General features: G+C 40.7%; 1 protein-coding gene across 9 annotated transcripts in view; it reads right to left on the bottom strand.

Moving 5' to 3' along the window:
• Window positions 1-1348: 1348 nt before the first annotated feature.
• The window catches only part of LOC117358641 (prominin-1-A-like), a 256473-nt gene continuing 242070 nt past the window's right edge, over window positions 1349-15751 (bottom strand). For 8 of the 9 annotated variants that reach the window (XM_033940092.1, XM_033940091.1, XM_033940084.1 and 5 more), the window contains 2 exons: window positions 15640-15663; window positions 1349-1619 (listed from right to left, as the gene is read on the bottom strand). In XM_033940092.1, coding sequence (XP_033795983.1) covers window positions 1469-1619; window positions 15640-15663 — 175 coding nt within the window. In that variant the 3' untranslated portion in view covers window positions 1349-1468. Of the gene's footprint in view, window positions 1620-11972; window positions 13673-15639; window positions 15664-15751 lie in introns of those variants that run through there. The other variant, XM_033940090.1, reaches the window with a different exon arrangement.

Genomic DNA, 15751 nt, shown 5'->3' with positions numbered 1-15751 from the left:
CAGTCTAGTGCCTCGATTTGTATAGAAGCTCACTACAGGTAGCACCTGATTATACAGAATTGTGAGTTGAATGTAAGCATCTATGATCAAACTGTTGGTGGCTGATGGGGGTCTTGCCTTAGTTCATTCTTACTCCTGTTCTGTAATTGACCACAGGACTAATGGAACAAAACAAATTTCAGCTTAAAATGCCAGTTGCTTATTAAAGGGTATTTTAAAGTAAAGGCAAAACATCCAAGAACAGTTCAAAGCATGACTCTAGCACTAGTTCTACTGCACCTCTTATGTTTCCCTGGTTTCTACTTTAGTGCTGTCAGTGAAGGATGTGTTAGAAGAGGAAAAGAAATGAACATTTGTAAAACCAGTTTAAAAAGTATTGCAATTAAGCTGTTATTTTATGAGCAGTCCTGCTTATGTTTGTAAATATGTACTTGTTTCTAATAGAGTAGAGCAGTGCAACCCACTCATGGAGGCACACCGAGTTTGTTTTCATGACATCTGTAGGAAATATATGTGAGGAAGATTTACCTTACTGGAGATGCATGCTACGGTTCTCCATCTCGTGTATATTTAGTGTAGTAGTCCTAAAAATCTCTCTGGTTAAGTGTACTGCCACGAAAGGGATGGAAAATGCTGGCCTCTTTTTAGTGACTTACAACTTATATAGCAAATATACACAGTTCATGCAGCTTCCTAGGCAAAGAAGATGCAAAAAGTAGAACAGATCTTTGTTCTATATTATGGAAAGTATAAAGAAAATAATAATAATGCATTTTCTTGTACACTCCCACTCTATTCCTGGATGTTTGGGTTATTTTCCTATACGTTCCCCATTTCAGCTATTTTCACAATCCCGTTAAAACATTCGTCGTGAGCAGTTGAGGAAAAACTGGAACAGGCATACTTTTTAGCTGTGCTTGCACTCTTGATAGTTTCAATAGTGCACTGAAAATCAGAATTCTGTGAATTTCAATCTATGCATGCTGGATTATAGGCAGAATGCTATGTTTACACACTGAAGGGGTCTTTTGCAATGGCTCGGTAGCAATGGTGCTGTTGGAAATGCACTAAAGCCAATTCAATTCCTGTGGCCTTCTGTGCACTTACCATAGGCTTGTAAAAGGGGTCCTTATCATTTTAATTATTTTAATTTAAATATCAGAGCATTGACATTGTTTATATAGATATTTGTATATACATTGTATTAAATGGGGCTGTTTGTGTCTATTCAATATGTTCTGTTTCATTATTGTCTTTATGCCACAGAGTATCTCTTCCAGTCTTCCAGAGCAATATAGTACTGTATTGTATTTTATTTCTGTAAACCATTCAAGTTTTTCAATACTAACAATGTTCTTCCTGTCCTTTAAAATAACCAGTGTCCAACAAGCATTTTAAAGATAAGTGATGAATCTTGAAGAAAATAAAGCTAAACTAGGAGATGTGGTGTTTTTACTTTGAGTTCATTTTAATGCTTATTTCCTAGGGGTACAGTGCCTGTTCTTATTGAGTTCATCCATGTCAGGGTGCCTTCATTCTGGGTGAATTGGGTTGAAATTTGATAATAGTTGCTTAAGGTTGTGCCCCCAACTTTTGCCTGATGCACCCAGGAGTGGAGCCTGCAACAGGTTAGCCAAAATGGACATATGTTAGATTTTGAAACACGTCATCTTTCTACAGTAAAAGCATACACATCTACTGCTTAATTGTTTGTTTTAAAAGGTAAATTAGTGAAAATGAATAAAAACAGAGCTGCATGTAGAAAACAGCTCTGTAGAAGGAAATAGAGAAAGCATTGTCAAAATTACTATATAGTACAAATTAAGAGTGAAAAAAACAACAACCACACCACACCCTTTTATAAAGCCACATTAGGCTTTTTTTATCACCAGCTGCAGCAGTAAAAGCTCCAATGCTCATAGAATTCCACCAGCTATGGCTGGTGGAAAAAAAAGCCTAACTTCATAATAGGGGGCCTAAGTTTTTAGCTCTCTTCTGGATTAAAGGGGATGAGATCTGCTATACTAAGGAAAAAGCCTAGGAAATTTAAGCATTGTGGCTGTGGTTCTTTCTGAACTTTGTGCTTCCTCAAGCTTACAACCTCAGACTGAGGACATACTTCATCATTATTACATTAGTATATCATTGTGGTGTCAGTTATACAGTGGGGCTCTTTCCCTATACCTTTTGGCAAGTACTGCTCCATTTGTGACTTAAGAATGATTTGCAGTTGTTAGGGGTTGGTTTTTTGTTTTTTTTGTTTCCCAGTATTTATTAATAACATTCATCTCTTCAAACTTCTCATTGGTGGTATTTTGTCATGGAAGTTTGATTTATAAATGTATTCTCTTCATCTACTGAGGAATACCTTATCTAAGCATGCAGTTCTTCCTACCATCCATTTCCTCTTTTCTGTCCAGAGCTTTGACCAAGAGGCAGAGTGTAGCAGGAAATAAAACCCAAAGAAACCAAAAACAAATGAAGATTACCTCAGGTTTCCAGGAGCCACAATCAGCCCCAGGGCCTTACATTAAAGAACACTGTTCTAGAGGAAGTATACATAATAAGCCTATGGAGGACAAAGTTAGAGACTCGGCTTAATGGTGATACTGGCCAGATGTAGCACTGCCATGCAATCGTTGAGCTATGTAGGAGTTATCATATAAGAAAATACAGGCTTAAGGTATGGTAAGCTCAGTAGAGGTTAGTTCCAGTTAAGCTTAAAGCCTAAAAGAGTAAGGGGAGACTGAGTCAAAAATAAAAGTGGGGAAAATATGTGAAGCACTGTGCTTAAGGGATTATTTTCAAGACTCCATGCATCTTTGCCTTGCAATAGAAAGAGCAGTTGGAGATGAGGTAGTTCAGTAGATTAAGTTTAGGAGAATGGGTTGAGTTGGGAGTCATGGAGTGTTTTGGGGAAGTCTGCAATGATTATCAGGACTGTGCCTAACGTTCAGACACATGGGGAACTGAATCTGGGTGCCTTATAAGACATATTTTGCATTTAACAATACGTTTTCACATTCATGGGACTCTTGTATTCAGATTTATTTATTCAGTTTTCTATACCACTCTCTCAGGGGAGCTCATAACAGTTTACATGAATTTATTCAGGTACTCAAGCATTTTTCCATCTGTCCTGCCGGGCTCACAATCTAATGTACCTGGGGCAATGGGGGGTCACAAGGAGCAGCAGGGGTTTGAACCCATAACTTGAAGGTGCTAAGGCTGTAACTTTAACCACTGGGTTACAATAGCTGTTGTTAGCACTGTACATATTAGATGTGTGTAATTACTGTACTTCATCTGTTTATTCATAGCTTTATGTTTCTACATTCCCTTCCATCATTACTGTTGGAACCAGGCCATAAAAAAATGATATACTCCTTGGTCTTTTGAGAATATATTAAAATATACTCAAAAAGGACTGTTTCACAAAAGTACAACAGAAAAAAAAATTATAAATTGAACATTTTCCTAACAAAAATTCCATACCTCACCTTTTTGGGTGGATTATGCTCTAGTTCAGAAATTTGACTGCTGGTACAGAAAATGTAATTATAAAAGCAAAACCAGAAATCACAATAATCATCATTAAGTTAAAAAAAATTAAAAACCTTTTTTATTATTATTACAATGCAATTTGTGGGTTTATTTCTCATTAATGGCCCCTTTTCTCAAGCTGCGCTAGAGGCTTTTATCACAAGCCAGCGTGGTAAATGCTCCAACACTCAAAGAATTCCTTTGAGTGTCAGAGCACTTACCTTGCCGGCCCGTGCTAAAATCCTATAGCACAGCTTGATAAAAGGGAAGGTAATTTACGCAGAAGAATACAAGCATAGGAAAAGGCATCTCAGTGCAAAGTGCAACAGAGAATAAGAAAAGCTCTGCTTTTAGCATGCTGAACATAGAAGAATCCCCACTGAAACACACAGAGAGTCTCTTTTTCTAAACTGCACCAGAATCTGGGCTAATCTGCTGAATTTTACCTCATGCTAAGACCAGATTTAGTGCAGCAGTGGTTGGGGTTATGCTTTTTTTTTTTTTTTAATTGCAGGTAGTGCAGTCAGTGGCCTAGTGAGGGCGGTGGCTCCCTGTCTTCTCCTGCTGCTGTCGTGCCAGCATAGGCTCTTCCTCTGATGTCACTTCCTAGGCGTGGGTTCAGAAAGTGACGTCAGAGGAAGAACCGATACTGGCACGATAGCAGCTTGGGGGTTGCTGCTCACGCCAGGAGTGTTACAGAGGTACAGGGAAACGGCATGCACACGAAGCAGTGGGGGGCGGGGCGGAGAGGATGATGAATGCCTGCCTGCACCCTCACGAAGATGGCACCCAGGGCGGTCCGCCTGCATTAATGTTGCATTAGCACATGCTACTTGCTGAGAGTTAACACAGGAGGACTTACCACTGTTTATTTAGAAGGCACTATGTGCTCTTGTTTTTAAGTTTATTAAGTATTTGATATCCCACCTATCATTACATCTAGGCCAGACATAGGCAAACTATGGCCCGTGGGCTATATCCAGCCTGTTTAGTTTTTTAATCCGGCCCGCTGAATTTGTCAGAATGAAAACTTGTACCGTCTCATCACTACCGGAAGAAGCCTGTTGCACTTGAACAGCGTTAAAAGAGCTTACTCTTCTCTGACAAAGAGACCCGCGCTAAGTTTGGAACACTCAAAAACAAGCCCATTCTCAGCTACTTATATAAATTCAATTTGGGAAGAAGTAACAGTTTGCAACATTACAGGAAAGAGCGAAGTCTTTCACATGTAATCACTGCAGGATAATAGACCTGTTACAATGTGCAAGCGCACCACAGCTGCACTTATTACTGCTGTGGAAACTCCCAAACCTACACAGAGGTGTCCGTCGCTATGCCAACAGTAACACTGCGCCCAAACTCTTGCGTCAGAGAAGGTGATTATCACTTTCAGACGCTTGGAAAGCTGAAGTATAAGTTAGGCACGTAAGCGCCGCTTGACATCCCTTCCTCTTGCAGAATGCCAATATATCAAACCAGTTAGATCTCGGCCATATAGCTAATTTTTCAGCAGACCAATCACCAAGGAAGAGAAGGAGGTCTTATCCCTATAGTTGTAAGGTCATGAGCAGGTTTCTCCCCTTCCCCCTCGTTTGTCATTGCCTTGTATTTATCTTCCTTCCATAAACAATCAGTGAAAGGAACGTGCTCCTCCTGCCTCTCTTCTTGTGTATGTTTATGACCAGTGTAGGGGTGGAAACTGTAGGTAGTGAAAAAAAAACTTTGTCTCCCTTTTCCATAGGCTCTGGCCTTTTTTGTATGTGGAAAGAACTTAAGCCTCCCTTGTGTGAACAGTAAACACGTTACGACGTTTACATTTAATTTATATTAGTTCACACAAACGCTCCATTCATCTGCTCATAGTCCGGTCCCTGTGTCAAATTTAAGAACCTATTGTGGCCCATGAGTCCAAAAATTTTCCCACCCTTGGTCTAAGCGGTTTACAAACCTAAGTTAAAATTAATGGATTAAAAAAAAACAAAACACAAAAATAAATAAACAAACAAAGGATAAATAAACAAAGAACATATTAACTAGAGACACAAAAGGGAGAAGGGGAAAATACAATATTCAAGTAAATAAATATAAATCAAAAGGACTTACACAATGGGAGGGTGTAAGGGGAAACAGTTGAACTACCTTGGATCAAACAATTCTTAAGGAGCAAAGGCATCCTTAAATAGAAAGGTCTTTAGATTCATCCTGTATGTGGGTAAGGAGGTTTTATTCCCGATATGTGCCATAAAGTTGGGACTACTACAGAAAAGATTGTTTTACATGTCGTATCATAAAATAAGTGGCGTAGTGAAGGAATTGAAAGGAGATTTTGTTGGGAAGATTGTAATAGATGTTGTGCAAGTAATTAATAGTCTGCCGATGAACGTTCGTGTGTTTTTGTTTAACTTTCAATGCTCGACAGTTACCCCCCTCTTCTACGAAACTGCGCTAGCGTTTTTTAGCACAGAGAGCCGCGCTGAATGGCCCGCACTGGTCCCAACACTCATAGGAACTCGAGTGTCAGGAGCAGTGTGGGCCATTCAGCGCGGCTCTCTGCGTTAAAAAAACGCTAGTGCGGTTTCGTAGAAGAGGGGGTTAGTGTATGGTAATTATAATGTGCTAGATGGCTAATGCTTTCATACCCATCCCACACCCCTTCATAGAAAAAAATCTTAAAATTCAACAGTATACAGTTAAGAGCATATAAACAGGGAAAATATCACAAAATGCTTTAATGCTGTTTGCTGCAGGGCTCCATTGGTGACGTCACCCACATGTTGAGAATATGCTGCCTGCTTGTCCTAGGATAACGATCGGTACATGATCGGTTTGCTTTGTGAATCTAGCCCTAAGCTGGGTCTACTCAGCTCCGGTCCTCAAGGTCCACAGGCAGAACATGTTTTCAGGATATTCATAACGAGAGATGTGCATGCACTGCCTACCCCCCCCCGCCCCGCCCCCGGTATGCAAATCTCTCTTATCATTGTGGAGATCTTCAAAACCTGTCCTGCCTATGAACCGGAACTGAGTAGCCCTGGTATAAGGAATGGTTAGTGAAGATAAGAATTGGGGGCATATGCAGGTGCTATACCTTGTGTGCCAAACATAACATTTTGAACCAAATGCAGTAATGGACTGCTAATGGGTTATATTTATGGACTCTACATAAAAAGCTGCAGTATTTTGTAAGGTCTGAAGCCGCTTCAATTGAGATTTAGGAATGCCTGCATAAACAGAATTACAGGGGGAGTGTGTGGCGCAGTGGTTAAAGCTACAGCTTCAGCACCCTGGGGTTGTGGGTTCAAACCCACGCTGCTCCTTGTGACCCTGGGCAAGTCACTTAATCCCCCCATTGCCCCAGGTATATTAGGTAGATTGTGAGCCTGCCAGGACAGACAGGAAAAAATGCTTGAGTACCTGAATAAATTCATGTAAACCGTTCTGAACTCCCCTGGGAGAACGGTATAGAAAAATTGAATAAATAAAAAAATAAAATAAAGAACACGACAGGCAGTTCCTGGGTTAAGAACAAGTTACGTTTTTAAAGATTTTCTTAAGTCAGATTTGTAGGTAACTCAGAACATGTAGATTTTGAGATTCTTGCTGCTTACTTCCGCTCCCAGCTGACAAAAGGACCAATTGTCCCTAGTGTTCCCTCTAAGGTACAACATGCACAACCACACACTGTTCTAAGTCAATCAAAACCTACCTTTTTGACAAATTCCTCTAACTTCTCCCCCCCCTCTTCTGACCTTGACTTACTTCCAGACTTTCCAACTCCTCCAATCTTGTTAGCCACTAAATGGCTTAACAAAATGGATCACTCAATCTAATTATCCCGTCTTCGTTACCCCCATACTAAATGCCTCTGCTCTGCCTTATCGAACACCGCAGTATGTATCACCGCCGTATGTAACACTGCAGTATGTAATACCGCTGTATGTAACTTACAGCAAATGTAACTTCATTGCAAATGTAACCTAGCTGTAAAAATAACTTCACTGTAAATGTAGCATCACCGAAAATGTAACTTCGCTGTAAATGTACAGTCTCTTCATCTGTTAACCGCAAAGAACTTCCATGGTAATGCGATATACAAGAATAAAGTTATTATTATTATTAAATGTGGCCATGCATCATTCGTGAATCTGCTGTAGGAGTCTATGCCACCAGAAATACTGCTCAGTGAAATCAAACGAAGTCGTAACCGTGTTTTTAAGTATGAATTGTACTTAAGTCGGGTGTCTGTAACTCGGGGACTGCCTATACTCCTCCAAGTATACTCCAGTGAAAGTATCTCTTCTGTACTTTTAAACCCTTCTTTTTTCCCACCTAGGCCAGTCATCAAATCATAGGGACATTTCTTAAGTCAGGGATTACATACCACAGTTTCCTCTAGAGCAGTGGTTCCCAACCCTGTCCTGGAGGACCACCAGGCCAATCAGGTTTTCAGGCTAGCCCTAATGAATATGCAAGAGAGAGATTTGCATATAATGGAAGTGACAGGCATGCAAATCTGCTCCATGTATATTCATTAGGGCTATCCTGAAAACCCGATTGGCCTGGTGGTCCCTCCAGGACAGGGTTGGGGACCACTGCTCTAGAGCTCAAAAGATATGCTCCTCATGTCTGGCCATTAGGTGTTGCCATTATTAGATGAATTAATTTGACATACTGCCTCTCACAAAATATCAAAGATTTACAAAATCACTTCAACATAATCGCACAAACATCTCTCCCAGGGGCCATGAATGGTACTGGGATATAAAAATCAAACTGCAGTATTAAACCCAAGCTTCCCACATGGCAGTATGCAACACTGCCTCTAAGTCATTGGGCCAGCTATATAATTTAACATTTCAAAATAAGACATCAGGGATCAGAGAACACCTCACTAAATATCAGCAGAAAGGCTTTGCTTTAACTATTTATTCATTCTTTTTGTCTAAGATGAAATAAAATCAGAGTGAAGAACTGAGGAGGGTCCCTTCTTGGCCTTTTGACTGAGACTGAGAACCCGTGTAACATGGATGTGAACATCCTGCATCCTCATCCCACTAGATCTTAAAGTGCATGCACATTTTGTAAACATTCTCTTTCCAGAAGAGTTTAAACTCTTAAGGACATAATGAGCATTCATAGAAATGACATGGAGAAACGCTACAAAGCAAAAGTGTTATGGCTGCATATCCCTAACACACATATGCATTTTAAATAAATGGAATAGGAGAGATGTTTCATTATTTGGAGCTAAATTCTATATGTATATGGCACAAAAAAAGTGCTGTTTTCTAAGCCATGCTTAAAGTTAGGCATGGTTTATAACAAAGTATCGCAAACTGTGTGCCGCAGAACACTAGTGTGCCACAGTGAGATTCTGGGTGTGCTGCGAGATGCCGGGGAGAAGGAGAGGCACCAGCTGACTGCCTAAAGGATATGCCTCTTGTGGCAGTCAGCTGGCGCCAGCGCCTCTCCTCCTCTCTGTGCATCTTCTCTTCCAGCATTCCCCCGCTGGCGGCTCAGGACCCCATCTGGAGGGCCTTCATGCATATGATGATATCACGCATGTGCATGTTGTCATCACATCAATGTCTGTGTATTTACGGATGCCCTCGAGCCGCGGCCCCCAGTTTAGGGTGCTGTGGCTTCAGAAAGTTTGCAAGACACTGGTTTATAGAATAGAGTTTATACCCAGGAAACGCAACTAAATGTAGACGTGGCCATTTGCACTAATGAAAACGTGGTGCACATGACCACATCTAAATTTAGGTACAGAGGCCTTAATTCTGTAATTATGCGTGTAATTTTAAGGAACACCCCAGATCCACCCAATCCCCACCCATTTCCATGTCCTCTTGACGCGTGTATAAAATTTAGGCACATAACCCTTAATTGATTCTAATTAATGCCAATAATAGCATCAATAATTGACATTTTAACAAGCCAATTAGATCATTATTAAATTAAAATGCGTGCACAATTTTGGGTGCTTTTTATAGGATTAGGGAGTTGGGGCTAGATTTACTAAGCAAACCAATCATGTACCGATCAGTTTGCAAGCCCTTTACGACCCGATTTCTCTCCAACCCAATTCACTAACCTGTGTCCCGATCATCCTCCGATCCGCGCATGCAAATGAGGGGAATCGGCATGCAAAGCAGGAAGGACGCGATTCACTACACTTTCCGACTGGCTGGCCGATCAAAAAACAAGCAACTGGTGAGGACCAGTCGCTTGTGCTAAAACCCTGCTCTCTGTCCCGATTCTCCTGCTCTGGCTTCTCTGATCTCTACCCTGATTCTCCTGCCTGCCACCCTGCTCTCTGCCCAGATTCTTCTGCCTGCCACCCTGCTTTTCTGCCCCGATCTCCTGATCTGTGATCTGAGAAAAAACATGCTCTGGAGCAAAGTGGGATTGATCCCAGTACTGCTTGCTACCCCGAATCTCTCCTGCCCTTTCCCGCACTGAGCGCCTGTGGTTTTAACCCGCGGGTTTAAAGTGGGTTAAAACCACGGGCTCACTGGGCTAAAGTAAAAACAAAAAAAGTTGCGGCTCATGGCTAGACACATGCGCAGACCATCTCCAGATGGTCTGTGCATGCGTCGGGATCACACACTAGTGATTCGTGTGGTTGGAGGGGGGCGTTCCTCCGATCGCCCTCATTTAAATGTTTCTGTTTTGGGAATTCGTCGGGCCTGCATGGTTCGGCCATGGATCGTGGACGAAATGCAGGTTAGTGAATCTAGGTCTAAGTCAAGGCCAATGCAGAAAGCTACCACAAAAATATTATGTGGTTACCACAGATTTAAAGTGAAAACTACTGGCCAAGCAATACAGAAAGTGTATCATCAAGCGTGTTACCTCACACATAAACCATGACTGAGCCCTACGTTAAAATGAATGGTAAAGTGGTCATTACAAATTCCACAGTAATATAATTTTTTTTAAAAATGTTCTTGAACATGTACAATGCAGGAAACTTTTTGCTGGGTTTGGAGCAGCAAGGGAAGTTTGGAGTGAAGTAGACCCCTCCATTATATAGCAGACTGACCCCGCTACGTCTCATCCCAAGATGCAACATGCAGGGTCGGCTACCACCATTCTTTTATAAAGACAAAGGTGCCACAGGAAGGGGAGTGGACTTTGCTCCTGCCTCATTTATTGCATGAGGTTGGTGGTCAGATAGGTCCTACCAGACACCAGGGAGAATTTTTTTAAGTCGTCTGGTCAGGGAGGAATTGTGAGTGCCAATCACCGCCAAGGCACTGATAGGAAGAGTGACATTTAGCAATAGGCTACAGATTACTGCTGCAATTTTAACACAACAGTATTTTGCATGCTCATGCTGATGGTATGTTGTGGTATTTTTGGATCACTAATTTTGCAGTACAGGCACATACTGAACCAGTTGTACTACAAAGCTTTCTGCATCAGCCCCTAAGACTGCCTAGAGAATGGAATAACTTCCCCGAGTATATTCACCAACAATAACAAGAATATCTAGAATTTCAAGAGACTACTCAAAAGGCATTTGTTTTGTCAGATGAAATACAGGGTCTGAGACTGAATGAATGAGGAAGAATAGAGATTGATGATAGTAGGGTGCTGGTCACTGATGTATTTTATTGTCTGGATTGTTTTTCCTGTTTTGTAGGTGTTTGTCGTTGATTCGACTTGTCTGTTACATGTAATTTTACATTTTTGTATGTGAATGTGTAACTCACCCTGGATAAGAGTGGGGTATAAATAAAACAAACAAACTAGTAGAAAAACTGCTTTTAAATTCAGGTGGGGATAAATTACAGGATCTGCAACTAAGACCCCAGCCCCTGTGAAGCTTTGACTAGTGTTTCTATCTTGCTCCCTTTGTTTTAATATATACTTGATTTCAATTTGATTCTATTGACCTGCTCATCCATAAATCTTATACCAAGGTCTTTTTTTAGCCATGGTCTTAAAGAAACAGGTAAAACTAAATGTTGTCTCTTATCCTAATATTTGAAAAGTCCTATAAGGCCACCTGTCTGCATGAATATGACCCTCACAATCTTTGTTTCTGTTTTCTAAACCATCGATATAAAGTTGCGTGACAGCAGCATCCACTGAATATACACACAATTTTATACATATTTCTTATTCATATAGAGTTATATTTGTAATTTGTGTGGCTAGCAGATGATTATTGTCAATATACATGTACTTTTTTGGCTTGGCCCTAGTCTGTCCCAGATTCCACTCAAAATTAGCCAACTCTTGTCATATAGCATTTTATAGAAGTAAATGTAAAGGGGTGAGGGGGAGAATTTTGCAGTTGGTACCAGCCGAAAGCCATATATTTATTTCAATATCGGCTTCACCAAATGTTGAATACCAGGGTGTGCTAGGACTGTAGACTGGTGCACCCCAGAAATAGGCTCTTTTAGTTCTGAGTGCAACTTCTCATTTTGTCTTGAAATTTATTGGAGATAATTTACTGCTTTACCCAGAAATAATGAACATCAGTACCGTAGATAAGTCTTTCAAAAGCTATTGTGATGATATGGAATAAGTTATTTTAAGCTTGTTGCCAAACATGACTTGGCAAAAATGAGAAAATGTAGGCTTCATTTGGCATCATGGTATAAAAAGTGCATTTATTACAGGTAGAGAGTACAACCTTTAACTATAAACATATAGGGGCCCTTTTAGCAAACCATGGTAAAAAGTGGCCATTTTTACCGCTGGGGTAAAAAAGCCTATATTTTTAATTTTCCTATTAATGGCCACATGCTAGTTTTCCCATTAGCTTATGAGCCCCTGCAGCCACCCACTATGTAGATGGTAAGGGCTCATGCACTAATTGATTAGTCCATGCCAATGTTAACTGCCAGTAGTGTAGCCCTACCCCCACTAACTAAAGAAAACCCAAATTTAATTTCTACCTCCCCCAGTGACACCCATCCCCCAAATAAGTGACATACCTGAGCAGGCATGGATCCTCAAAGCTCCACCAGCTGAAGACTCCCACCGAAAAAGCTTTCATGTTGGGCAGCTGCCAGCCTCCACACATGTATGCTCAGTTTTACAGAGGCCTGAAAACTGAGCGGGGGGGGGGGGGGGGGGGCTGTGGTTGGTCACAGCAGCAGCAGCTCTGGGACAGTAGCAATGGCCATCCAACATGCAAGTTCTATCAGCGGAGAGGAGTCTTCGACTGGTGTGGCTTGGGAATCCCCATCAGCCACGCTAAATTAAATTTTGGCTGAGCCTACATTGCATGGGCCCTGGTCCACCTGAACCTACCTGTGGCTATGCCACAGGTAGGTGCACCAACTGATTAGCACAAAACACACCCACTCTCTTTCCTCAAACCAACTCTCAGCACCAAAAAATAATTTATTATTTAGCAAGTGGGTAGTGTGCATACATTCCAAAATCACCACAGGATGCCTCAGCATACCCCACAATAAATCATTTTTTGCTGCCTCAGCTTAGTAAAAAAAATAAAAATAAAAAAAGCCCCTTAGTGAACTAAACTGGGACTGCATAGCCAATACCCACAGTAAAGCGATAAGGCAAGTGCTTGAAAATGAGATGATAATCAACATGTTTGTTGCATAGAATCATTTTCTCTCATCAGGAGTGTTTGACATTAAAAAAATGCTGTAAACTTGGAGGAAAAAATAAAAAAATATATAATGTATTCCTTTATATTCTCACTTTGTAAATTTAACTCTGTGAACGTTGATTTTTTTTTCTGAATTTGTATGCAGTCGATGATATTTTGGTCTGCTGTGCTAAACAAGTCCATTTTGAAAATCAGTATAACATGGCATAGTACAGCCAGTGAAATATTGGATTCTTAAGAACACACTGATGGCTGGCTCTTTGCATTTTTCACAGAATGCTTATGACAGCAGGCCATATTCAAGGCTTTATCGACATGATTAGAAGCAGCAATCAACATTTTCTTCAGTCCTTCTATCTGTAAGATTTTTTTAAAAATAAATTCCATAAGCATGCCTGTAATAAGTCTTTTGACTTTCACCGGAAGGCAGATCCATCTGTCTTCTATAGTCCTCGTCGCTTGTTTTATTTTTGTTTTTAGCTTTTGAATCCAGCCATAGGAATTAGATGTTGGTTTGAGGTTGAAATGCTATAGAAAGAAAAACACAATGCAATCTTTTCATGTAACATGATAGTAGCAGCAGCAGATAGAAAGTATAGCCTTATTTTGGAAGCTAAGTACAGTAAGCGACATTGCCCAACTCATCACAAAGTGTATCATTTTTCCCTTGATGCTGAAAAGCATTAAGATACATATATCACCTTTTCCTCTCTCACCACCCCATGAAGTGGTGATATGAGCATGCAGAACAGCATTTTACATAGGCAAGTAGGTGCTTATAAAATTGCTCTAGAATATATTATCACAAAGGTTAAATTAGTTTTACCTGCCAATTTTCTTTCCTTGAGTTTCTACAGCTCATTCCAGACATAACTACCACCATCATCATGGGAACACATCCTTGAAGTTAAAGTCAACCCAATGGTAGGGCTTGAAATGGAAAATGCTGCTCCAAGACTAAAAATCTGAGAAAATGCTGATGGATACTTCCTTATGCTGATGGATACTTCCTTATGGGAATGTGAAGTATGCCTCCATGAGATCTAGGGATGTCAAGAATTCTTCCTGATGAACTACTACAATCACCAAACCCAAGGTCTCCATGTGAAAATGATGAATTCTTAAGGCATGACTGACCACCTCGAGTCCAAACTGGAAAGAAAAGTGCCTTCCTTCTTGGGCATTACAAAGTAAATGGAATACCTCACTGTTCCCTGCTAATCTAAGCGGTCCAGCACAACTTCCTGCAGATTTCAATCTGTCCAAGGTGCTCCAGATTGCCGCTGCTTTGGTGCTTGAATTACACAGTGATTCCAGAAACATATCAGACAGATGATGAGCAAAACCTAGGGCACAGCCATCATTAACAACTTTGAGCACACACTGATTTGAAGTTACCTGGATCCATCTAGACTCTGGGAGCTACCAGAGTGTGTTCCCCCAAGTTCTCATTGTTATCCATGATGGGCTCCTGCTCTGGTACAATGTCTTGATTACATCTGCATCCTCGTAAAATGAGATCTCTAAGTGGCACTCACCCTGCCTTCCTATTCCTCTTGAAATTCCTAAAATGACCCCTAGAAGGCCCACCTTGCGAAGTCACACAAAACTTGTTTTCTAGAAATATTGACATCTTGGAATAACCTAAATTTGTCACTAGCTTCTCCAAATCCTCTCCGAAGAGAAATTTACCCTTAAAAGAAGCTTACTAAGCCTAGCTTTAGAAGCTACATCTACTGATCAGTTCCAAAGACAGAGATAGTTTTTCTCTGCCACCAATAAAGACCATGACTTTGTTGAAGTATGAATCAAGTCATACAGCGTATCCAACAAAGACTGAACCCAAGTCCACCATTGAGGTTATGTCAGAAGAATCCTTCAACACAGGCTCCAGAAGCTGGTTTACTTACCAAAAAACCAGACTCAAGCCATATAGCCACCACAGACCACTGCTTGATGTGCAATGGCTGAACCCTCAAAATCTTTTTTTTTTAAATTAGATTCCATGCAGGGATCATAAAGGTCCTTCAGTGCAGTGCTCCTTTCTACTGACACCAGCATCCCCTCCTTAGGGAGGCAACACCTCTCACACTTTTCAGACAAAATAAGATAGGATAGATCTTAGACATTGAGCAGTCTACTTAAGTCCAGCATCCAGAGATTTTCATTACACTGAAGTCGTATCTTGGATTGCACTATGGAGAAGGCAGGCCCTGGAATACTTCTTAATACATGCCAAGAGAGGAAAATTCATTGGCTTGTCATTTGGAAATCTTCAAGCTTGAAAATACACAGAGGGATGTGCTCATCCTCATAGCAATTGTGCCTCAAACCAGAGGCAATGTTGCTTTCAGAAAATTAAATCTCAGCTATCCTTTTGGGCTCTTAAGATAGACACTAAGGCACATTTCTAAACCCATCATTGACTCACTGTCCTCTGGTTATCCAGAAAATTACAAAATATAAAAAAGGGTATAATGTAGTGTAAGACATACCTCTCCATGGGAATTTCATAATCCCTAAAAGGAACAAAATAAATGATATCAGTTTTAAGAAAAAACCATTTGTATTGCACTAACATTCATGATATGATAACTCATACAGATT

The sequence above is a fragment of the Geotrypetes seraphini genome, chromosome 4 (assembly GCF_902459505.1).
Source record: "Geotrypetes seraphini chromosome 4, aGeoSer1.1, whole genome shotgun sequence".
Taxonomy (NCBI): Eukaryota; Metazoa; Chordata; class Amphibia; order Gymnophiona; family Dermophiidae; genus Geotrypetes; species Geotrypetes seraphini.
The sequence above is the reverse complement of the archived record's forward strand: the minus strand, read 5'-3'. Positions and strand labels throughout refer to the sequence as shown.